Source organism: Drosophila teissieri, chromosome 3L (genome assembly GCF_016746235.2).
Source record: "Drosophila teissieri strain GT53w chromosome 3L, Prin_Dtei_1.1, whole genome shotgun sequence".
Taxonomy (NCBI): domain Eukaryota; kingdom Metazoa; phylum Arthropoda; class Insecta; order Diptera; family Drosophilidae; genus Drosophila; species Drosophila teissieri.
This window is the reverse complement of record NC_053031.1, coordinates 8,626,653-8,653,483: the sequence shown is the minus strand read 5'-3', so window position 1 is coordinate 8,653,483 and position 26,831 is coordinate 8,626,653. Positions and strand designations below refer to the sequence as shown.

The window sequence follows — 26,831 nt, the reverse complement described above, 5'->3', positions numbered from 1 at the left end:
AAATTGTTAGCCACTTACGTGCAAGCGGCTAATTGCAAGCTACACAAATGTGCACTTACACAGTGAAAATGCACCGACAATTGGGTAATTTTCCTAACATGAATATTTTAAGACTGCTATTGACTTTGCCTGCCTTCGAGAGTTTTAAGACAATTGAAAAAGAAAATCAACTAAAGGGAGTGTTACCAAATCAAATATTAATTTCTTTGAAGGTGGCAATAAATGTAATGATTTGAAGCTTGATTCATTAACCTTGGTGTAATATTATAAAAAATAATATATTATATATATAATAGATTATATTATAATAGTTTAACTTTCTGTGTAGTCATATGAGCGGCGGCACATCTGGCAACCGCCAAGTCAACACGAGGTTCTTCTCATATTTTTGTGGTCTTTAGTTGCCCTCGATCAATAGGCAAATATTTGACGCTTCAAGTACGACCTATTGACATTTTCTAGTGCACTTAACGACAAGCATGCCACACACACACACCACATACACACACACACACCGACTAGGGCTGCATAAATTATTTGACAATACGTCGGGCATAATATTAGTTTCACTTAGCCGTGGCAGGAGCACATTTGCATATTACGTATACGCCACGTTCCGCTTTGGGAGTGGCATAAGCGGAGCAATCGGAAAGTTTTTGGCGCGTCCTTCAAGTAATTTTTATTGCAGGCTGTCAAAAACTTATTGACAGCACCTGCCAGCAAAAGTAGCAGCAGTGCATAAATTAAACTTTAATGGCTAGCGAGGCGAGAGGCGGAAAGTGTTGGAAGTTGCCAGTAACCGTAACTCGTAACCCGTAGCCCGTAACCCGTAACCCGTAACCCGTAACCCGTAACAATGAACATTGCGCATACGCAGCATTGTACTCGTAAGCAGCCCACTCACACTCACACTCACACACACATAAGCCCAATCAAAAACTCAAATCAAATAGCAATCAAAACTTTTTCATTATCAACATCAGACAAGAGAAGAAGCCCGAAATATAAAACCGCATAGAATGGGTGCGTACGGGTATTTTCATACATACTTATAAATAGGCTGCCATTTTTGCCGTCGGCTTTCGCTTTGATGCCCACGCTGCGTATACACAATGGGCCCGCCATCGACATGGCTTTAAGCTCGAGCGTGGCCAGAGAGGAAAACGAGGAAAACGGGGAAAAGGACGAGAGAAATTTTGGGTGGGGGGGAGTGGGGAGAGCGGTGAGAGAATGTGGGCCACGGCACGCCCAGGCTTGATTACAAAAAATTATGCCCAACTTTTGTGAGCTGCAAAATTAAAATCACATCAAATCAGCAAACCAGCCACAACAATTGACATGCGAATGTGCAAATTGGGCAAAATTCTCCCACATAAATAGATGTTCATATATAGATATATATATATATATATATATTTATATATTCCCGATACAAATGAAAGGCAAACAGGATATACGAAAGCCAAAAGAGACACTGAGCTCCGGAAAACGCGCAGGCGCACACCGAGAGACAAAGTCGGTTTTCTGTTTATTTGCAGGCGCAACTTTTATTAAATTGTGATTTTGCTCACCCCGGGTCCTGAGGCCCGTGTGCTGAGTCCTGAGTCCTGGGCACTGAGTTGTGAGTCCTGAGACCTGAAACCAGAGACCAGAGACCCAGAGCGCTGTGTATCCAATGGCTTTCGCAGAGCTGGAATAACAACAAACGCGCTTTAATAGCACAGTTTAGCGTAGAATAGTCGCAAATAAACAGGCATTGAAGTGCCTGGCGACTGCCAACTGGCAACTCGCAACTGGCAACTGGCGTATGTGTGTGCCTTCATTGCCAGGCACATGCAATAAATAATACATACATACAAGCGCTCGTGTTGTTGGGGGGCGCACTTGATGCCGCATAAAGCGAAAGTGGCACACCCACACAGAGTGCCACATGAACACTTAACCTGCAACGACCGCCGAACGCAATGTCTGTGTCGACTGTCAGTCGCTTTTCCAGGAAACACTGACGTCCCATATGGAAATGATGCACAGCAACAAATGCCACGAACAAATGGCCAATCGACCCCAATACATATTAACGCCGAATATCTATAATTTTGTTAAATATAGATGCACAAAGCAAAAGCTTCTTTAAATAAACGATTTCTGTCATGTGTAGAAATAAATTTCTTACTTTGATTTACTTTATAAAAATAGGTTAAGCTCCAAAATGTCTTACTAAAATGCCGAAGTACTAAAGTAATAGTAGTAAGGAAGTATTGAAAAATAATAGATATGAACTTTATATTTACATATATGTAACACCAATTTTGTTACACAATTAATAGAACTTACCTATTCCCTTTGTTGAGGGACTTAATTAACGTATAACTATTTCCAACTAAATGATACCCCTGTTCCCTTTTCAGGACTGGCGGTGGCAGCATGCTGGGTGACGTAAACATATCCGCTATACTCGACTCCTTTAGTGTTAGTTACGACAAAAGAGTAAGACCCAATTACGGTGGTAAGTAGACCAATCTCCGGACACCCCATCTCAATAGTTACACTTACCCAGCCAAAGGCGAAAGCTAAAGCTAAAGCTAAAGAGCAAACCCAAAACGCAACGCGACTTGAACGAAACGCAATTGGGGGCACAGCCCGGTATCCAAACTGTATCCAGTATATACATATATATATATAGGGAGGTTGAGGCGCAGTGGGATCTGAGATCTGGGATCTTGGATCTGGGATCCGGGATCTGAGAACTGTAACACTAGACTAACCCTTTAAACTTAACCGTACCTAGCTATATAACACCTACTATAACATACGTGTTTGCAGGACCTCCTGTCGAAGTCGGAGTCACCATGTATGTGCTATCGATCAGCTCGCTCTCAGAAGTGAAAATGGTACAAACTAATTGAACTTTGTACCTTTCTATTATCGTTAAGCGCTCTCTCGCATTCTATCTCTATCTATCTACTCCTAAATCTATCTCTCTGTCTTTGGTCTTTGTTGTTGGAGTTTTCTTTCGAATCTTTATTTCTTTTCGTACCACTAAACGCATTAGTTTGTTGCTCTCTCACACTCACACACACCGTAACACACACAAAGTCTTGATTTCCTGATTTCCGTGGTACTACCAACTACCAAATGTTTCAACTGTTTTGCTTTGTATGAACTCTCTCTCCGAACACTCTTTTATATTTACATATATATATATATAGATAGAACGATCTATTATTTCTAACCGTTGACCAAAGTACACCAGTTGAAAGCGTTATTTGCGAGTTTTATCCACACCCGTACCTATTGTGTTTCCTTCTATTTATATGGTTTGATTTCCTAATCAGTTACCCTTTTGGTACTAAATCTCTCAAAAACTCTAACTCTTCCGAAATGTTTAGTTCGTTTTATAGCCGCTGTGTTTTAGTGTTTTTCCCAACAATTTCGCATTCATTTCCTCAAATGAATACTTTAGCCAAGGTCTTTGTTAGGAGCTGACGAGCCATACGAACCCATAAGCCAGAGTAATAGGGCCAAATGTTATAGTACTTGCCACGATATTTCTCTCACATCGTCAACACATTGTAAACTAAATGTCAACTCTCAAATCCATCAAAACCAACGATTGGCAAAAAGCTTTTTATGTTCCTTAAGCTCTACAAAATGACTTCCTCCTGTGCTCACCGTTACTTTTAACTCTGTGTGTGTTTGTGTATGTCTAATTGGCCAAGCACATCGAAATTACCCCACAAAAAAAAAACAAAAAAATTCTAATGAAAATGAAAAACCTCACACATACAAACAACAGCCACAGTAACAAACAATCCATCAACATTGTAAACCTTCCGGATCTCGAAAACCCCTCACATTCCAAGCAAAACTCTTGCCTCTCACTTCATGCGTATTGTTTCGTCTTCTTCTTTTTTGTAGGCCCACATAACTCATAACAAGCTTCAAGATAAATTTCATTACCCAACTGCTGCCAAAAATCGCAATACCCACAATCCAAAAAATAAAAATCTCTTTCCAAATATGCAATGCAAAAGAAAATGGTGTGTGAATCCGCTATTCAAAACCAAATAATCCACTAGTTCAAATAAATATTTATTTACTAGGCGCCTTTGTTTTTTAAATACTTTCTTTTCGATTGAGCTACTGCAACTCCTATTCGTATAGCTGAAAATACATGCAAAAAATATACAACATTAATGTGAACCTCGAGTAGTCAACTGATTTGGTTTTCATTCGGCGCGTGCAACAAACAGAAGCAAAAGCAACAAACACAAATTTAGTTAGTCACCATAAAAAAACAGTACAACAGCAAAGCAATGCACATCGCTTGCCAATTTAAGTGTTAACCGTACCTTATATATTTAATTTTGCTAATGGAAATTAAACAGCACCCGACAAGCCCAAGGAAGGGCGCCCGAAAGTAGGCAGCGAAAATAAATTGTGTCAACGTACTGCGTCCATTGTTACTACTGCTCGTACCGCTGTGTGTGTGTTTCAGTTCTCATATTTTGGGTTTTAGCCACATCTAACATGAACAACTACAATAATAATAACAATAAGAACAACAACTACAACTACAACAACTACAGTATAACCATACCAAACGCAAAATGAAAATTCCATCAATCCGTGTGTGTGTATATGTTGCAGGTCCCCCTGTGGAGGTTGGCGTCACAATGTATGTCCTCAGTATCAGTTCGGTTTCGGAAGTTCTAATGGTACATACGTAAAAATATATGCCAAAAATACAAATAAAAAACCAAACTACAATTAACCACAGATACAAAACAAATGTTCATTATTTTTTTTTTGGTAAAAGCAAACAACAAAATTCATAAATCTACTCGTATACTTCTTAATTTCTCTCAGTCTCTACCTCTAACCTGTAACTATCTCTCGCTCTCTCTCTCTCTGTCTCTATAAATATCTCTGCCTCCTTTACTATGTGTTTCTATCTCTTTTTCTGTGTCTGTCTCTGTTGCTTAAAGCTCATTTTGTGTCTTTGCATTTGCTCTCCTTTTAATTTCGCTAATTGGCAACAGACATACAAATTTATTACAATTACTTTGATTCAGTTAAGATTGTGTTTGTTTTCGACCATTCAAAGCCAACTGCAAACCAATATCTATATACATATACCAATATATATATATATACAAAGTTCTGCCAATTAAATGTTGTGTGAAACGAATCGTTATTGCAATGCAATTGCCAACTATGAAATTCCAATGTTGCATAATCGTTTTGTGTTTATTGTTTCAATGTTAGCCAATAGGCCATGATGTTCGCAAATTGTTTGTTGTTCCGTTTCAAAAAGCTTCTCGGCCAGAACAATGCAAACCGAAATATATACAAACGTACTTACATTGAAATGACCCCAAATTATACACATTTTGAGCTAATTTTTGAGCCCAGACCAAGTGCTGCTCTCTCTTTCACCCACACTCGCGCTATCTCTATCTAATATTCAACTACGAGTATGACGCTTTGAAATGCCATTTCCATTTGTTCATCCTGAGTTTGTTGCCTTTTGCGTTTCTTTGTCTCCATCGCATCCATCCATTGCCTACTTCGGAATTTCATGGATAACATGGATAACTGCGATAAAGTCAATCAATCTAATTGCTGTATAAATCTTTATTTATCGCCCCATCGAGTACATTACGGCCAAAGTTCATCCATTCCCCCAACCCACATACACAGCGACACTATGATGGGTCCCCTACACCCTCCACCCCAGAGAAACGAACGAGAGATATTTATGCCATATTCATACATAAGTCCACCATACCTATACTCTCATATAACCTTTATTATCTTTGTTGTGATCTGGTCAAATGCAAAAACAAAAAAAAAACCAAAAATTAATTAAATAAAATTAATCACAGCGGCCGCATTGACAAAGGCTGCGCGCATGCGTATTTGTTAACAAGATGAATATGAATGAATATCATAATCCACACAGCATATAATCCATAGCATATACTCAAGCTCGGTGTCGATGTGTTCGTCAAACAAAATATATGGACTTAGCCATTCTCGTACAAGGGACTACGTATTTACGTATTTATGCCTGTTTCTGTGTTTTCGTTTTCCTTAATTTCTATCTCTCTCTATTCGCGAAGTAAATCGGGAAAGCCCTTACTACCACTATCAATCAATTTCGATTATATTCTAAAACTTCTTCCATAAAATATTATTGGATATTCCATTATTTTCTAAAATATTACCATAAAATTATACATTTCTTCTACGTTGCACGTTTTTATTGGTTGAGTCATTTCTTTCCAAGAATCTTTTCGAAATCATTTAACAAAATACAAGCCTCTGGGATAGGTTCACATTAATTACCAAATCTTAGGCCTCAGGAGACTCATTTGTTTGGTTTAATCCTTGTCATTATTTCTAGTATTGTATGTTTTTATCGTCTGACTTTCTCAACACATTTACATGTATCATTAAGTGTGACAAATAGAGAGCATCTGACAGATGGAAAATAATCACTTCAATTGGCACACAAGAAAATTCGCAGATACTAAAATACTTTCGTTGGAAAAGATACAAAAACCAAGTTGCAACAACTGCACTTAATAGGGCATAACTCACACGAACACAGAGTTTTTGCTGCACTTTTGCTGCATACACGTATAAATAAAACACACTCTCACTGTTTTACCTTAAGGAAATGTTCGTATGACACAAAACAACCAAGACAATCGCACAGTTTGGCTTTGGCAATCAATTTATGCGAAAATAACATGCCCAACAGGAACGTAAACACGAACATACTGCCGAAAACAATCTAGCACAGAAAACACGTTAACAAGGATAACAGCAACAACAAGAATGCAACAACAACATCAACAACAACATGTTCACTTCCAGCCCGATCATTTCTTACATGACAATTTTTCATTTCCACATTTTGCGAGCCGGTAACAAAACAGAATCGCTACGCTGCTAATGAAAATAATTCAAAAATAAACTGAGCCAATGCCAAACCGAAACAAGAACAACAACACGCGTACACACACATAGACACAGTAACAGATTCCCATGCAAATACACTGAGAATATCCTTACTGTCGAAAAAGGGACTTTAATTATAGCTAGAAATATTCTAAATTCGCCTGAGAAATATATCAGTTCAATGGATATGAAGCAATGCTAATAAAAAAAAGAACCGCCATAAAACTCATACGGACGGACAGACTAACGGACAGAAGTATAAAGCTACATATGAATAGTACAAGTATAACAATTTCTTAAATTAAATGGAAAAATATTTATTGGCAAAAATATTTGTAGATCCTGAACAGCTCGTACAATTTTCCATCTGTAGAATCTGTGACAAATTTACATAAGACAACGCGTCCAATTCACTCCAAACTCAGGCGAGCAGCGAGCCAGTTAAAATCAACATGACATGAGGTTACAAGCAACAAAAGCCAGCGAAAAAAATGGGAAAATACATACAGCACATACATGGGTATACATATGTAAATTGTAAATGGTATATTATAAAGAGATATATAAAATGAATACAAACAACTCGATAGACCCCCTCACGTTCTGGGTTAATTGTGAACCATCTATAAATACCGTCATGCACATAAGTATTCGTATTTAGAGTTGATTTTGTGTGTGCCCAGAATATAATAAAAGTTCGAAAATACAGGTTGACCCTTTTAGAACCCTTTTTGCAATGCAAAAACCCCACCAACCCAAAAACAGAGTTATGGAAATTGCTTAAACCACACGAAATTTTATTTTCCTTTTCGATTACGCTTGAGTTTTTGATTCGTTTTTAAGTTGAAATTGTGTTTGAGTTTTTGTTCTGGGCGCGCCAGAAGCCGAGTGGAAACCAAATCTGCTAGAATAAAGCCGGGAGAAGATTGCAGGCAACCCACGAGAACCGTGTGCAATTTTCACAGCATAAATAAAACACATAGCCATGTAGAAAATACGTATACGCCATGTAGACTCATATCAGCTAGCACCACTTAGCGTGCGTTAAAGTACTGGCAAAGTACCCAAAAAGCAAGCAGTGTGCGCGCCCTATAAATATTTATAACTACTTACAAATGTTATTACCTGCTACTACTACTACTACAACAGCAACAACTATTATTATTACATTTGCATTTGCATTTACCTTTAACATTTACATATACATTTACATGCTTTTCTGTTTAATTTTTGGTTCCTTGTCGGCCACGTGACACGCTTGAAGATAATGATATGCAAGACTGAGAGAAACAACTCGAGTAGTTGTCCTTTTCCACCCCAAAACCCCAAAAAACACTATCCATACACACACACACAGCCGCCCATCCACAGATACAAAGCACACGGATACAAACAGAGCAAACACAGCCAAATTGTTTGTCGTTTTACAATCCAATCCAATCCAATCCCCCTATCGACTCCGATTCTAAACAATCCAATCGTAGCCAAAAACGCTTAGCTTCCAGGCACAAAAAGCAGAACAAGAACAGCTGAAACAAAAGAGCCAAGCCAAAAAGCCAACGATTTACAACTACCGTAAACTGTATAAAGCGTACAAATAACAATCTGCCAGCCTGTTGCCATAGATGCCGTAGTAGTCTAGTAATAATAACCCAACAACCCCAGTTTTAGTAGCCAGAAACAAGCCAAGCTACTTCACAATCACAGCAACGAATCCATACGAATATTTGTGAGAGGTTTCTGTACTACTTATATGCTTTATCCGATCCCAAGACCCCTTTCCCTTTCTAATGTAAATAAGCTTAGTAATTTCATTTGATTCTGTTTCTCTTTAGTTTTATTAAAGATCTCAGAGCCGATCTCCCAAAAAACAAAACGCTGTATAAAGATTCAATTCGATGTTATTGCATGTTGTCTGAAGTCCCGCGTCCTTATGTCCCATCTTCCTGCATAATTAATTAATTGATAAATTAAAATTGTTGCACGTTATGAATTCTCCTCGTTTTCCATTTGACGCAAGTTCTATCCTCGCGTGTTTGTTAAGTGTATCTGTTGTGCCCAAAATGAATAAAACTTTCTGCCAAGTTTTCACAAATTCTGTCTATCGATTTCTCTATGAATTTTTTCTTTAGTTGATTGGAATATATTTTTAAACACACAAGATATTTAGTTAGTAGTCGTTTAGTTGACTAGTTACGTAAGTTCTCACTGCCAATGTTTACTAATATAAATTACCTCTCAATCTCTTTTTGCTACCTTTCCCCCAATTAACGAAAACCGTATCGTATCGTATCGAAACGAATCGAATTGAATCAAATTGTGAATTGAATAGGACTTCACATTGGATTTTTACTTTCGTCAATTTTGGACCGATCCTCGTTTAGCGTATAGAAAACGACCTGGTGTAGAAACACTATCGGTTGGATCAGAGTTCATTAAGAATATTTGGGTACCTGACACCTTTTTTGTAAATGAAAAACAATCATATTTTCACATTGCAACAACCAGTAATGAATTCATACGTGTGCATCATTCTGGATCGATAACAAGAAGTATTAGGTAAAAACCACCTCAACTACTGCAACTCCAAACTTTACTTTCTCAATGAAAGCGAACATTAACATTTTTAATTGTCTGTATATGTGTATGTGTATTTAACTATTTTACAACTAACCCTACATCCAACACAAAACCAAAACAAAAACCAAAACCGAAAAACTAACCTCAAACCTACAACCTACAACCAAAAAAAAAATACTTCAAACATTCTACTCTATCGTTAAAATTATCGTTTTTGGCCCTTTTTGCAACTAACTCTTTTTTTTCTGTGTGTGTATAAATCGATGTTGTAATTTACTAAATCTAATTGAAAATGGAAAATTTCTACAGAACGAAAAACAGTTTTCTTCCAAGCGATTAAGACTAATCAAGTGAGTTCAATTGGCAAGTGAAAGTGAAAGAAAGTTGGCACATTTCGAGCGAAGCAGCTCTTAATGATTTGTACATTTCATGAAAGTCATCGGTTAGAGGTGCAAACTGTGCGATTGTACTCTCGATGCTATCGATTTGATCGATTTTTCGTCTGGAAATCGTTTTGAAATTCTATTTTAATTTTTATTTTATGTGATGGTTCGAAAACTGCATCTGTCCATACTTGTACTCGATTGGCTGATGAAAACATAAATCACTTCATAACATCGATAGAATGGAACTATACTATCCATCACTTCGACATCCCCAATTGTGTGGCTCATGAAAGATACAAACGCATTTCCCCCATAACAATCACAAGAGTCTCAAGTTCAAGAATCGTTAGACGACAACCATCGAAATCCAGGGATTGCATGACTATCGACGGTACCTTCTTCTGTCTCACGTGTTTTTGACACCGCAAAAAGGTTTGACTGGCCGCAGTAGCTCGGCTACTGGGCTCTCTTTTTTCTACTACCTTTAAACAAGAATCTGTCCAAAATCGCCACAAAACCCCAGAAGCCGACCAAACAAAAAACCAAAATAAACCAAGCAACAGCCACAAAATAAGTATGAGTAGCGTTTAGTTTTCGTAGCTCTAAGCAACTCTAAGCAACTAAACCAACGACAACTAAGTAAGCCAATTAATGTTAAACCCTGCGTAAGAGCCAATCGCCTCACTATCTACAACCAAACTGCCACTCAAAGTATCTCTCACTTACCAAAAAAAAAAAAAACAGCAGCAAAAATATATATAACAAATAGCTCATATCCAATTGAACTCGCTCTGTATGTAATGACTTGAAACCCCTCAGTCCCCAGAACCTCGTAAATGTTGTGTGTATATAAAATAGTATGTAATTTTTTATGAAACCCTCTGCTCGTTTGTTTGTTGATGTACACCTGGTTACCCATGAATTCGCTACTAATCGTATAATCTCTCTTTCCCCAAAATCCCCAACAAAAAATGTGAAATAATCCACTTAGATTGACTATTACCGCATCGTGTCCGATGAATCTACAATATTTCCCCATGGATCGCCAGCTGTGCCACATTGAAATCGAAAGCTGTAAGTACATTGATCTGATTTAACTGATGAATTTAAAGCCAAGTAATAAACGAAAACAAATGATGATGATTAAGCTGTGAAAATTGTCAATAAACCATATGAAACAGAAATAACCAAAAATGTGAACAAGAAACCAACTCATTCAGAATGTCGGCAGGGGAGTGGCCAAAATAAAGTGATTTTTGGCCCAGAAAATTGCGCAATTATTCAGTGTTGTCGAGAGCTTTGCAATTACCTGTTATTTTAGCCAGTAGCCTGCACCTTTTAGCCACCATCTGCACTCCGTTTTGGCCACTCCAGAAAATGCCGAGCTCAACTCTCAAGCAAAGGCCGTGCGCTGTTTGTTCGGTGTGGGCAGAAAATCGAAAACAAGCTTATGTGAAAGAAACCAAACCGAAACAATTAAAATGCAAGCAAGTAAATTTTAAGTGCCACACATACAAAACACACATACACAGACACACTTACACGCCCGAAACAAAGTCGATTGAGGAGGAAAAAGCAATTAAGTCGCCTTTTGATACTCGTATGAACAATTGTGAACAGAGCAATTATGTTGCCACAAATAGCAGGAAATCGAATTGAATTAAAGTCATTTTAATTGTCCTTAGACAGAGGTTAGGCGCCAAGGAGTTTACTTTCAATCCTAGCTCTCAATAGATTTGATTTTGATTTCGATTTCGAATATCTATTTTAAGTTCATTGTGCATATTTTGTTCAATCAAAATTGTCCCCACGCCCCACCAACGAACCAACTCATGCAATTACTCAAATAGTTCAAGCCCCTTTCCACCCTCAGATACTTTTTGGTCATTTATGTTTGTTTTTTGAAACCACCGAAGAATAAAAGTTCAAGTGTCACATGCAAACCCAGTTCATGTGCATTGTAATCTGCATCTAGCATCTCTACCCGAATGTTCTACCCAACAGCTATCAACCAGTAACAGTAACTATAAAATATAAACTATCACTATCCACAGTTCACAATATCATGGCGCTAAAATCATGCAGAAGATTGGTTGGTTTTCGGTCGCCTTCTCAATTTCAGCAACCGCAGAAGGTTCCAGCGCATGAATAATAAAATGAAACCGAAAATAATACATATATTTTGCCTCTGTCTTTAACTTGAATTATGGTCCTTAAGCCCCTGTAAGCCTAAGTTAATTATTATACTACATATACTGTAAGTCAAAACCCATACACAGCACGCTTTTGCTTAAGATCTATCCATTGTATATACGTTCGATATAAATTTCGTTGTCAAAAAACTCGCCACAGAAATCGGTTTCGAGATATGGCACATCCACACTCACCCTATTTATAAGACTCTCTTTATTCCGAAGCAACATCGAGTGTGTGAGTTACATAAGTATTCTGTGTATAAGTCCCAGAAACCCAGACCCAGAAACCATCCAACCAACACCAAACCCAAAACAGAACAAACAAACAATAACATCAATTAATTAACTACTGAACCCCCTTTTTGCAACAACAACAACAACTACTACTACTACAACTCAACAACTCAACAACAACCCAACAACAATGTTCGCCAACAACATGCAGTCGGTTACACGATGCGAGATATCCGATATTTCTGGAGAGATGGACTGAGTAGTGTTGGCATGAGCAGTGAGGTCGAACTACCGCAGTTCCGAGTTTTGGGACACAGGCAGAGGGCGACCGAAATAAACCTAACCACAGGTACCCCCATACATTAAAAAATCATACCAAATCAAAAAAAAAAAAATCTATATCCATATATAAATATATATATGCAAAAAAAAAAAACCATGAATATAATCACATTACCATTTCCTTTGTTTTTGACAAGCATTTTTCAATGAACTTTTATCCGTTTTGCGTTTGTCGTAATGGATTTTCGTAATCGTATTTTGATTTTGTGTTTCCGATAAACGGGTTAGCGCATATCCAAGTACCGAAACACGCACCTCTAACCAAGTTTTCAAGTTTTTTGTTCATTTCCGTCTACTTCTACTGCTCCTTTCACCGATAAATATATTTACCTATACTCGTATCTCTATTTATCGAGTGCTAACTGTAACTTGTGCTACTAACCAGAAACAATCGAACCAACCAACCTCCCATCTAAACCACATATAAACATAAATATATATATGTATATTTTGTTTGAAGTGTCCTCTACTAACCTCTGTTGTGACTACTCGTTGATTTGTTGTTTATCCTCTATTCATCTATTGTTTGGCTTATACGTTCCTTTCGTTTGATTAACCGATCGATCAGTAAAGCAGCAGTTAGTGACGTAGTGAGCGTTAGCTAGGCCCAGCAGTTATGATTTCTGGTTCCCCATTTCCGTTTCCGTTTCGATTTCAGTTCGTTTCGAGTCGCAAGAGAGTCCAGTTTCGTTTGCTTGGGTAGGCAAAAGCAACTAAAACGCTAATAAAAGCTAAGAAACTACTTAAGTAAAGGCCTAAAAACCATGTAAAAGCCTTAGACTTAAAAAAAATGCAACAGAAGACACAAGAGCACCCATTTCTGACACCGAAACAATTAGATATGCTAAGCCATAAGTTTTCTAGTCTTAAGCAACTAAGCAACCCTACTACTGCCAATAAGAACAAACAGTAGCTGTAAGTCGTAATAACAGAGCGTGCCTACTGAAAGCTCATCAAACTTTATACCATAGTTACGCTTTGCCAATGAAAATCTAACAATTATAATGCATTTTTAGCGCAATTGTAATATACGAACAATCTTTAAATGCTCTTAGAGTTTCTTCTCGATGGAATAAATCAAAAAATATATTTTTGAACAACACTTAAAGCGACAAGTTCTGAATGAGACTATTAATGCAACCAAACCGAATCAAAAATGTTCCACCCAAAAAAAAAAAGGAAGACAAACCAAACAATGAGAAAAAAACAAAAATAAATGAAAACACACTGCGAATGAATTGTATTGAATTGTTTATGAAATTTTCTATGATAGAATAGAACTTATTAATAGTCTCACGAAATGTATTTTTTGTTTTATGCATATTTTTCGTCTACAACAACGACAACCTCACCACCGAACTGTGCCAACAACAACAACAACAACTGTAATATAAACTCGCCTAAACAAATACAAAAACCAAAAACCAAACACCAAACTGTACAAAATGCAACTTGCAAACATAACTACAACCTACAATCTACAACGAATACAACTACAACGAATACAACTACAACCACCAACTACAACAACCAACTACAACAACCAATTACAACAACCAACTATATACACCATATATAGTCGGCTACACGATGCGTGACATCCGCTATAAATGGAACGAAGGCCCCAACTCGGTCGGTGTCTCGAGTGAGGTTTCGCTGCCCCAATTTAAGGTCTTGGGTCATCGGCAAAGAGCTATGGAAATCAGTCTTACCACAGGTACCTGTAGACGGTTACCGATTTTCTTTCAAACTTTACTTTTACCTATATATATTTACGATAATACCGATGATGACTTATCTATATATATAACTACTATATATAAATATATCGTTTTGATTTTGCGTTTTCGATTCAATTCTAATCTTTAGGCTTTTCGTTTCAATGATTTCTTTTACTCCTTTCGTTTCTCAATTCGAATTGATTTTGAAGCAGCATTTTGTACAAAGTTCTCCAAATTCAAAAACTAGATAAAAAACAATCTTGGGCTAACTATCGGTGGAATTGAACCCAGCTTCAAGCACCCAATGATTGAATCAATCATATTGATTGTGCTTCAAGCAGGGTTGCTCTGCGATAGGGAAAATGCATGTTAAGCATCTTAAGATTTTTTACGTCATTTATTTTCCATTTTAGCTAGCGTTTGTTTCATCAACTAATCTAATCCATAGCATACCAAATACAAAAGCAATCAAGTTAAAAATAATATTATAATTATATCAACAAGTGCATTCAACATTAGCCCACTTCATAGTCTAGAGTTCAGACAGCCTGATATGGATTGAGACCACGTCTTAGTCTTTTCCCACTTTTACTCGTACTCGAACCTACCGGATACTGTTCATATATCTTTTAACGCAAATTCAACGCATGTTACAAGCTAGCAACAATTTTCCGATTTATTTCGTTCATCATATGAGTTTCCTTTGTGCTTTCTCTCCTTATTTTCAAAATCTCAGTTGATTGTGCCTTGATTTCAACGCTCATAAGTTCATACTTTACAGCGAACCATGACAAGAACCAAAAACAAGAAACCAAAAAAATATAAACGAAGCAAACAAACCCAATTTTAATCATTGGCAATGCCAAAAACAAAAAAAAAACAAAAATCGAACTAAATTAAAGAGAAATCAATATGAGATTGAAAAACCAATTCACCTAGCGACCTTTGTATTATAAAACCAAACAAGCAAAGTGAAAATCATATGCAAAAAACCGAGAACATAAAGTAATCGAACTGATATAGCAAAGCTTAACTGGATATGGCTTTTCCCTAGTAAATCATGCTTTTGATTTATGCCTGACATTATTACAACATAATCAACCAATTTTTTAAGCTGCCAAAACACCCAAACTCATACTCACACACACACACTCACACCCACACATGGTACACATAATTTTATTAACTAGTCACTGAAATTAGTTTTTACTACCAACTACAACAACAGCTATCTACAAACGTATTTACCAGTAATTTAAAACGCTATCGAAACTCATTAGCATAATCAAACAAAAACTAACAACAATCGACACCAAACATTCTGTATTGTAAATCAACAACAACTACAACAAAAGCATTAATATTTAAATCCAAAATCGAGAAAGTAATGCAACATAAATTCAAATTTCAATCAACTCCCATACGCAAAAAGCATTCAAACGTTTGCAAAATTAACGAAAAAGCGACAATGATAAGTTCAAATCCATTTATACATATTAAATATATATATATTTACATATGACCAGTTTAAAATATCCAACAAATATATATATATATAAATATATATCTCGAAAATACAAAACGCCCTCCCAAGCATGCTCTCATCTTACAAAGTTTCTTTTACCAAATAAATATAACTATAGACAAATAGCCACCAATTGCAGGCCATTCAAATGCTCCTAATTAGGTCTTAGACTAGCTGCCTCCATTTTGTATACTTTTATTTATCTATTTTCTGAGATCTGCGGTCAGTTTTAGTTATTTTAATGCAAGCCACTTCTATTCCTAAAGTATTTGTGACTAACCATCTACCTAATAAAACCTGAACTAATTTCCTAATAACAACGATTATTGCTTCGGTTAAGTCGAAGCGAGGACATCCTTGCAGAATAATCCTTAAAAACCCTAAAGTAAACTAAATATTTAAGCAACTCAATTTGAAATGCAATTTTAAATGTGGAACTTCTGCAAGGATAAATGTGGAATGCATAGAATGATACTTCAAGTTTAGTTCTTGACCTTAGCTTTGACTTGACAATTTGCCATTTCGTTTATAGCCCATATTTAAGTACTTAAATATATTTGTTTATGAAGTATTGCCTGCCTGATAACGAAGCGTCGCATAGATCGAAACTAACAATGTTTCCAGGAAGGTGCCAGCCAATCATGATTTCATATAAAAAGCGCTCATATATTTTAATTATCTATTTTATTTTCAAAGATTACATTACCTTTTTCTGGTTGAGTTTCAAGTTAATTTGTGTGTATTTTCTTTGGTGATGAATACCGATTTAATAGAGTCGACAAAGAATCAGAGGCTTTAACTTAAACTGCAAACTTAAAATCTAAATTTATAACAGAACCTCGAATGCCTTTGATTACTTGCCTGCTCTATTGCCAATATTGTTTGTAAATATTTGCAAATAGAATCAATTTCAGCGAACCTATTACTAATAAATTTGTATACATCTCTACTCTCTCTCTCTTTCCAAAAATACAAAAAACACGCTGATGCAACGAATCAAAAATCCAAATTGAAAATAACAAAATAAATCGAAAATAATCGCAATTGGCGCGGGCAGGCAACTATTCGCGTTTAGCCTGCGAAATACAGTTCGTGCGCTCGATGGGCTACTACCTTATACAAATCTACATACCCTCTGGACTGATCGTTATTATATCATGGGTATCATTTTGGCTCAATCGCAATGCAACGCCGGCGCGTGTGGCGCTCGGTGTGACAACCGTGTTGACAATGACCACTTTGATGTCGTCAACAAATGCAGCGCTGCCAAAGATTTCGTACGTCAAGTCGATTGACGTCTATCTGGGAACATGCTTCGTTATGGTCTTTGCCAGTCTACTGGGTAAACAAACAACTACCGATTCCCCCCAAAAACCAACCGATTCCAAAAACAACCGTATACCCGTTTACCCATTGAGCGAAAATCCAACCAGTAGCAAAACGATTTTCCCCATATATCTCTCTCTCTCTCTCTCACACACCAAACACACACTCACACTCACAGGCAGTGAATCCATAAATGGATTCCGAATTTATCATTTCTTATATAATTTTCATTTCAATATTACTGGCCAAGTTGAAGCGAGCCAGCTTTCAGTTTTTCGTTACTTCAACCACACTTTTGCCAGCTTTCTGTGCCACGCTTAGCGTTGAGCAAATCAATCTTGCAGATACATCCAAAAATGAAAACACACTAGTTTCCTTGGCAAAACGATCTGCGTTTTCGGAAATTGCGTTCTAAATATTCAACTCATTGGCTTAATGCGAAAACGCAGCTGAGTTTTGTCGCAAACCACAGTAGTTTAATATCTATTTAAACTTAAACTTAAAACTATTTCGCATTTCTTATGGAGCCAAAGGACCAGAAAAGTCCATCCATGGGGATGCTGAAATGCACTGCACCTGAGGCACTGTAAAGGGGTCAAACGCCTGAATAAAATGAAGCTTGATATATGTCTCCTTAAATTCTCCATCAATCAAATTTGTACAAAATTTGTATATTTGAACATTTCCATTGTATACATACGAGTATATGTATATATCTCAAGTTTCGGTGGTGACCTCGAGTAATGCTAACTTTAACTTTCTCTCTAACTATCTAACAACTAAAACAATTCTCAAGCAACAACTTACACCCACAACTACAACAACTCCAACAAACAGCAACAACAACAGCAAGAAAAGCAAAAAAGCAAAAAAATAAAACAGATGATAATAAGAATGAAAAGAAACTGCAAAGAAACAAATCTCTTTTTTCGTATTTGTATGTTCTTGTTAATTTTTCAATACAAAGAAATACTATCATCCAAAGAAAATGTATGCAAATTCATAGATACGCGCCTGCGAATCGAGCGTAAAGGCACGAAAATTTACCCCCAACGTCCCACCTGTCTCCCAAACTGTTTTGCACCTAGCACCTAGAATCGAAGCATGCTTCAGCCAAAGTAAAAAAAAAAAACAAAAAAAAAATGAAAAGATACACAAAAATAAACCGAAAACCATCCCACAAAAGCAAAGCCTCTCCATGTGTACGAGCTCGTACACATGCCCATCTATTTTAATAGCCGACTCAGGTTGAGTTTGTGTTCGAGCACCCGAGACGAAGAAATCGAACACACTTCAACCTGAAATGGTACCCAGATATCAATATACGCCCAGCTTCCGCCAAAATGCAAAAACTGCAAGCTGCATAAATCGCAAGCCGAAAAAAATGTACAAACAAAATAACAACGCACCTTAACCAAATCAAAAACCGAAACCAGGGTACGTGTAGAACGATCTAAAAAAAAATCAAATACATCTATCACCAAATAAAAATCATGAGAGGGAGCGCATCAAAAAAAAAGTAAAAACGAAACCAGCATGCCCTGCGCCACACCTGGCTTGACTCGCGATTGAATTGAATCAAAAAACAAGTACGAAAAAATATGAAACAGACACAAAACACTGTAAATATGGTTCAACAAGTCGTCGATCAACAGCCAGAAGACGCAGCCCCCGAAGAATCTGCAACACAACTGAGCCCCGGTAAAAAAATGCAAGCGACTCTAAGAAAGTGCGCCTAAAAGTATGACAAGAAAGTATCTTACAGATACAAGTATCTGCGATTTGGAGCCCTTAAGTTTGGGTCATTTAAAGGGGTGACCCAGACATGAGGGCTGCCAAGTTGCCAAAAAAAACCAATATATATATACAAAATAATCGCACCCGATAAAAAAACCTTCAGAGGTTAGGTAAGATATCATTCGTAGTCTGCTTTCTTTTTTGTTCTATTGGCTTTTTGCAGCGATTGGTTACCTTGTTACGCTGGTAAGTACTCTCGTTACTAGTTACTCGTTACTCGTTTCTGTTCCGCCTCTGTTCTATCTACCTCCATCGGCGAGTATGCGATTTCAAAGAACCCCTCTTTTGAAAATACCCTTCACAAAAAACACCGCTCAATTGAAATCTGAACCCGTAATTTCCGAATTCCCAAGGATAATGACAACTCGAGAGCAGCTGAAAACCAGGAACAAAGCAGCTCTACCTAAAAACAAAAAATCGAATAAAAAACGCTGGAAATTTTCGTGTCCTTTATAACTGGCGACCCTGTTCGATGAATTTGCATTTAAGGCACGCACATGAACATTTTCCTTGAATGATGGTCTCAACTGCAGGAATAAATGTGTACATAAATCGTTTGGCTTACAAATGACTTTTTCCACTCATTTCACAAAAACAACAAAACAACTACAACCAGAACAGCCTTAAACACGGACACTCACATTCTCACTCATATAGACACTCACACAGCAACAAACACACACATACACACACTTTGTCTCCTTCTCTGTCTCTCTAGAATATTGCTAACTCACTCACACACACAAGACTTGCTTTATTCGAATTTTCCTTTGCCTGGCTAAAATGGAGATACGAAAAGAAAATCACTTTCATTTTTGATTCCACTTACCCCAAATACCCAGAAACACTGCAATATTCGCCCTTCAAACGACTCTAAATGTTACTTATAGTCAGTCTATATAGTCCCCCGATAAGCCCCATCCTTAATCCACCCCCAATCTCTACCCCCCACCCCCCTCGCTCACCTCTTATAGACGTTGTGCAAAAATGAACTGAAAATTGATTGCGAAATTCTTGATGGAAATTAAATTTCTTTTGTTTTTCTATTTGTCTTTCCTTGTATCCGACATTAAATCGAAACCGTATACGAAAACCCACCCGCACCAAATTACCAAATATACAATGCTACAATCTATCCAACTATATATATATATCTGACAACTACTACAACAAAATATATCATCCGAACTTCATGCGGCAACCGACCACGACTCAAAATTCTTGAACTGCATCCGCATATCAACCTATTCTAACAATTCAAAAACCCCTCCTCCAAAAAACCACCAAATCGTATGCCAAACCGTCCATCACCAATCAAAAACTATCTATTCATCGACAAAATTCCAAAATCTGTACGAATATTCGAAATGCAATCTGTTCAATCAAAATCGAAATCAAATATCAACTATCAAAATCGTTATCGTATCGTATCGCAATCAATAGAATACGCCACGGTCGGCTACATGGCAAAACGAATTCAAATGCGAAAACAAAGATTTATGGCGATCCAAAAGATAGCCGAACAGAAAAAGCAACAGCTCGACGGAGCGAACCAGCAGCAGTCGAATCCCAATGCCAATGCAAATGTGGGCGGACCCGGAGGAGTGGGCGTTGGACCCGGCGGACCCGGAGGACCCGGTGGCGGGGTCAATGTGGGCGTCGGTATGGGCATGGGACCGGAGCATGGCCACGGGCATGGACACCACGCCCACAGCCATGGACATCCGCATGCGCCCAAGCAAACAGTGAGTAACCGCCCAATCGGCTTTTCCAATATCCAACAAAACGTTGGTACGCGCGGTTGCTCGATAGTGGGACCCTTGTTCCAGGAGGTGAGATTCAAGGTCCACGACCCGAAGGCCCACTCCAAGGGCGGAACGCTGGAGAATACGGTGAATGGCGGACGCGGCGGTCCGCAATCGCATGGACCGGGTCCGGGACAGGGCGGCGGACCGCCCGGCGGTGGCGGAGGCGGTGGAGGCGGGGGCGGACCGCCCGAGGGCGGTGGCGATCCGGAGGCAGCGGTTCCAGCCCATCTTCTGCATCCGGGAAAAGTAAAAAAGGTAAAGGTAAAGATCGTACATGATGCGGCGATTTTAAAAGGTTGATCCGCCCCAGCAACAGTTACTAATCTATTCCATTTTACCCCCAACCAACCAAACAACCTGATCGATCCTTGATACCCGCTTCCTGATCCTCGTTCCACAAAACAGGACATCAACAAGCTGCTGGGCATCACGCCCTCCGACATCGACAAGTACTCACGCATCGTGTTCCCCGTGTGCTTCGTGTGCTTCAACCTGATGTACTGGATCATCTACCTGCATGTCAGCGACGTGGTCGCCGATGATCTGGTGCTCCTGGGCGAGGAGTAGGGCGTCGTCCTCAAGCGCCGCAAGCGGACGAGGGCGTGGCCCAAGGACACAGGAGTGAACAGCGCACGAGAGAGTCAAACTTGGCAGGGCGCTGAAAAACCACACAAAAAATGCAAAAAAAAAAAAAAACGCAGAAACCAAAACCCGCGAAAAAATACAGAAAAATAGGCACAAAAAAATGAAGCGGAAACAAAACTAATTTTAACTAGCGATATGAAAATGCAGAGGCAAGAGTTTATTGTTTAATACAAATGCGGAAAGGACACACACACATATTACAAGGTCGAAAGCAAAGAATATTGTTAAATAGATTTACACAGAATATAAATGAAATGAAAAGATAAAACAACATTAGAATTAACAACCAAATGAGTATAAATGAATGAAGAATAATCAAAAGCAACAGATTAGCAAATTGTAGTGAAAATTATATAACGAAGGGCATAAGTGAAGGAGTTGAGGGGAATTATGAACCGACAACAAAACCATTTCAACCACAACAATTATAACGATCAAAAATCATCATACGCAACATAGGCATTAGACGGAAACGAACGATGACTTTGAGATACCCTCGAAATAGCGCAGTCGATAAGTTGATTTCAACACACCAAAATATTATACTAGACGTTAAATAATTTCCATTATCTTTGCGGCGTTTTGAGTTTAAGTTTAAGATACGAACGACCTTTGCTTCCCACTTCAAAAGCAAAACACCCGGAGAGTCTTCCTCTAATTTAAGTGCGTTCCCCTTTCAGCTGCACGCTCCCAGAAACCGAAATCCAAACAAACACCAAAACCAAACCTGAACTTAACCGATACTTAACCAGTACTTAACCGGAACTCACAATGCTGATCCATTGATTGCCCATTCAGTTGGTTGATTTGTTTATTCAGAACTGACTTAGCGCTTCCAAGTGAAATGGCCAAATTTATTAGAAATCAAAATGTAGTAAAAAAGGAACAATTTCGACAATTGCAAATCAGTTTGGCGAATTATTTCGTTAAGTTAACTTTAAATGTAAATCGAACACGAGGCAGTCACGTAAGATCGAGAGGTTTTTTAATCATTTGCACAAGACACAAAACCAAACAGACTCATTCATTCACACCAAACTCGACACGAATGTTATGAATTATGAATTACTTTGGAGCGCACCTTTTATAAGAAAGCATCGGAGATAAGTCATACAAATAGTTAGTGCAATTGACATAGCGAAATAATAGTATGAACGATAACGATTCATTTTAGTTACACCAATTTTTATATCAACTTTAAACTAACAACAAATTATTCAATATGCACTCACTCACTCACGAACACAAGAATCAAACTGAAACAAAAAACAAAAGCAAAAATAAAAACTTTTCGAAAACAACTTTGCGGCACCGTAAGAAATCAATCTAAAGTCTAAGTGAAATTTTCAAACGCAAGTAAGCCCAATAAATACCAGTTAATTAAAAAACGAATACAAATAGAACATAGAACATAAAGAGTACACAAGTATGAATGAAACTGCCTAAGAAAAATAGCATATAAGTATAACAAATAGTTGCTAAAAACATGCAAGAAAAACCAAAAACTTTAACGAAGACAATTGATTTTCAATTTGTAAATACAAACAGAACAGTCAGTCGGAACATTCTCAAAGCAAAGTAGGAGCAAAACTTCGCAATTAAACTTAGTTAATGTAATCGGATCCGATTAAGCGATTAACTCGGATGCGTTCAAGCAGTCAATAAAGCGATAAGCAAACAAAAGATAATTATACCTACGATGCACCGTCTTAAGTTAGCCTAATGTCACACACAGATACACACCAACACACCAACACACTGACAGGCGGACAATGAGACACAGATACTCGACGTATATATCGACATATACATACATATATATGTATACATATATATATATTTGAATTTTCGCTCAAGTTCCTCGATGAATCACAGACACAAAGAGAAAGAAACAAAAGAGTCAAGTTAATTCTAACACATAAATTAAAGGCAAGTGAGTTTAACTTTAAACGTAAAATAAAGAAATTAAAATACAATTTAGCACAATGGAGATAACTAAGCAAGCCATACCAAAATATCATCAATGAATTTTAATTTAGTGTTTATGATTAGTGCAAGTGCAGATCAGATCGTAAGGCTAAAGAATTTTGTACAGTTAGCTAAAGTTAAAGCTAGGATTTAGTTAAGAGCCATAATATGGCCAGACACACACACACACATCCACACACACACACACAACCACACGTATATGTACATAGAGTATGGCTTAAGGCGACACACGTATATGAGATATATATATATTCATATAACATATTTAGGCACCAACGTATATGTAGCACGAGTTTTTTATATGTAAACCAAACCAAACCAAATTGAACCCTATTCCAATGGAAAACGAGAAACAAAAACAATTAACTGTATATACGAAAAGTACTTATGAACGGAAGACAGGCCGCGTGGGCGAATGCCTACATAGGTGGTGATCACCTATGCTATGGATCAGCTATGGAACCCTAGATGTAGTTAAGATGAAACCTTTAACCCTTCTTAAGGACTACCTAACCAATTCAGCAATTCAGCAGGACGACTACAGAAGAGAACCCAAGGAAAATTACTTTATTAACGATCTAGACAGACACAAACACTCACTCACTAACACAAGCACAACACTTGAAACAATTATGAAATAACAGACAGAGTCGAGCCTCGACTATTCGATACCCTTTAGCCACATCCCCCATCGTCTGTCTGCTCTACGGAAAACGCCCCCACATAAGTCCCCTTACCCATTTTGTACCAACCGTTGGCTAAAGAGTATCCCAAATCCTAAATGGGAATCTGAGCGAAAGAAAGCAATATAAGGTTTACCAATTAATAATTGATTTACCAATTTCATTTATGATTTACTGAGCCAAGTGAAACGGATTTGAAGCAAACTGCAATTGATCTACGAGCCATACAAAACATTCCCCCAGAAAATAGTTATGACCCGAGAGACGCGGCAACATAAAAGTGAAATCGGTGATAAAGAACATAAATAATATATATATCTGCGCTTATATATAAAAACACAAAAAACAACAACGGTCACACACTTAAATATAGATATATTTTGTAGCTATACAAGTCATAAATCAATTATGTTACCGAAGACAGAAATCAAAATGTTTACAAATGGCTGAAGTTCATTCGTAAAAGCTCTATAAAATAAATAATCCCTATAAATGAGGTCAAATAAATTTTTGATGCGACAACAACAACAAGAAGGAGAACAACAACAAATAGCTGCTCAACGGTTTCGGAGCGTATTTCCAAAGAACGTAAATTAATGATGAAAAAACCATTTAGTTGTAAACAATGCAAAGGCGAAATAGTTGACAAACATTTTTAAAGAATAGAAAACAACACACTTAATGGCAAATCGATGCGTTTAATTTTTCATATGGAATTTTTTACTCTACAACCTAGTTTACAATATTATTTGTGGTAATGAAAAGCCAACAAATTTAGTTGCCCATAGTGAGGACTTTTTTATAAAAACAAAAAACAAAAGAACAAATTAACGACGCAAGACGATGATATGCATATGTACGTGCTGCGTATGCAAGAGCATTTAGGACAACAACAAAAACAATGAGGACGGAGCATTCAAAATAAAAACGAAATGATGAAAATATGAAAATATGTAAAATGTTAAATTATACACACAATGAAATGTTTGAAGCATTTTTGGTGTCGCTGTTTAGACGGCGGCACCAACACCAACGTTTTATAAAGCAACCGAAAGGGAGAAATAAATAAGTAAATCTATATTGGGGATCGATATATACGTGATGCGATGTAATAATTACGTATGTATGTATATGATGTATATTTAATTATATATTATATATGTATGGTGGTCTCAAAAACAAAACACGCAAAACCAAAAATGAAATTCTAAAGTATTTAGATAAGCAAACCAACAAGTTGAGAGCCCTAGATTAAGTTGAACCACACCACACACAGATGCTGATGCAGATGCAGAAGCAAATACAGATGCAGATACAGATACAATTACAGAAACTGATACAGATACAGAGACACTGACACACTGATAAAAAAAACCGGACCCCAGTTCATGCAGATTGCACCGAAAGCGTAATTAACAACATTTTTAAAGTGAATTCAAAGTTAATGCAAGTGAATATTATTATTGAGAAATAGTCTATAACCCTAGGCAGCAAGACGCGATATTGATTGAACCATGAATTGTTAGAATGATAAAACACACTAATCACACACCACAACACACACATACTTACGGTTGTACGTTGCATACTCTTAGTTTGTTATTACGGAGGGTTCATTTTGAAATCATTTTGAAAGTCCCCAAATCCGCATCATTATCCGTTGAATCCTTTGCTCAAGCAAATTAAAACAAAAAAGGCGAAAATTTGTTATTACATTTTAAGATGAGGGACGACACCAGCGCAACCCAATCCCCGAATAGAGAATACCCTTCCGCGGGCCCTGGCTACTGAAATATATATATATGTGTGTATGATTTGTCAGCCATCAACTTACCAGCTTTTCAAGTCTCATACTACCATCGTCAAGCAGTTGCAGCTTTCGAAAGCTGATCAAGGAAGTGGGGGGAGTATTTCTATATAATTTTTGGTTTTATCCGTCCATCAAAAAGAGTTCCTAAATGCAATAAATGAACATGTTTTATGATTACCAGCCAGCCGGCCTGCAATCTGTTAGATCCCCCGATTTCCCCAGTTCACATTGGTCTGCTGTCAATTATTGGTTCCACAGCCCCTCAGACGATTATTTCCGAATCCCAAAGTTTCGGTTGCTCAACCCATCCATCCATCAGCCTCAGAAACCCCGAAAATGAAACACCCACATAAGTATATAAGCAAGCTATGTTTGCTATGTTTGAGGAGCCTCGGATTGGGAGGCAGATGCAAGAGGAATAATTTAAAACGTAATGCGTATGTAATGATTGATCACTGATCACAAATTTTGACTGTGTTAATTTCGTTATATAAAATGAAAAACAAAATTAAAGATACAAAATACAAAAAAAGAAAAAGGAAAAGGAAAAGAATGAAGAAAAACTGAAATGAGAATAATTATCTATAGCATATAAATGATAAACACACACATAACAAACATAATTAAAAGGGAAAATAATAAGAGATGAGTGTTACAAGAACGTAAATGATAAAACCCAAGAAGGAACCTATATTATTAAGTTAAATACTAAAACTAAAAACATCCAAAGGGAAAAAATGCAAACCAAGAAGGAATATTATAATATTGCAATGAAGTGAATATAAATAAAGATATGTAAAAAAATTACAATCCCTGGAGTT

General features: G+C 37.3%; 1 protein-coding gene across 4 annotated transcripts in view; it reads left to right on the top strand.

Moving 5' to 3' along the window:
• The window catches only part of LOC122617871 (gamma-aminobutyric acid receptor subunit beta), a 36,075-nt gene extending 9,289 nt beyond the window's left edge, over positions 1-26,786 (top strand). For 3 of the 4 annotated variants that reach the window (XM_043793891.1, XM_043793894.1, XM_043793892.1), the window contains exons 3-10: positions 2,409-2,506; positions 2,824-2,891; positions 9,302-9,528; positions 10,927-11,009; positions 14,286-14,423; positions 17,010-17,294; positions 20,519-21,138; positions 21,289-26,786. In XM_043793891.1, the coding sequence (XP_043649826.1) occupies positions 2,409-2,506; positions 2,824-2,891; positions 9,302-9,528; positions 10,927-11,009; positions 14,286-14,423; positions 17,010-17,294; positions 20,519-21,138; positions 21,289-21,450 (1,681 nt within the window). In that variant the 3' untranslated portion in view covers positions 21,451-26,786. The remainder of the gene's footprint in view (positions 1-2,408; positions 2,507-2,823; positions 2,892-9,301; positions 9,529-10,926; positions 11,010-14,285; positions 14,424-17,009; positions 17,295-20,518; positions 21,139-21,288) is intronic. The other variant, XM_043793895.1, reaches the window with a different exon arrangement.
• The last annotated feature ends 45 nt before the right edge of the window (positions 26,787-26,831 follow it).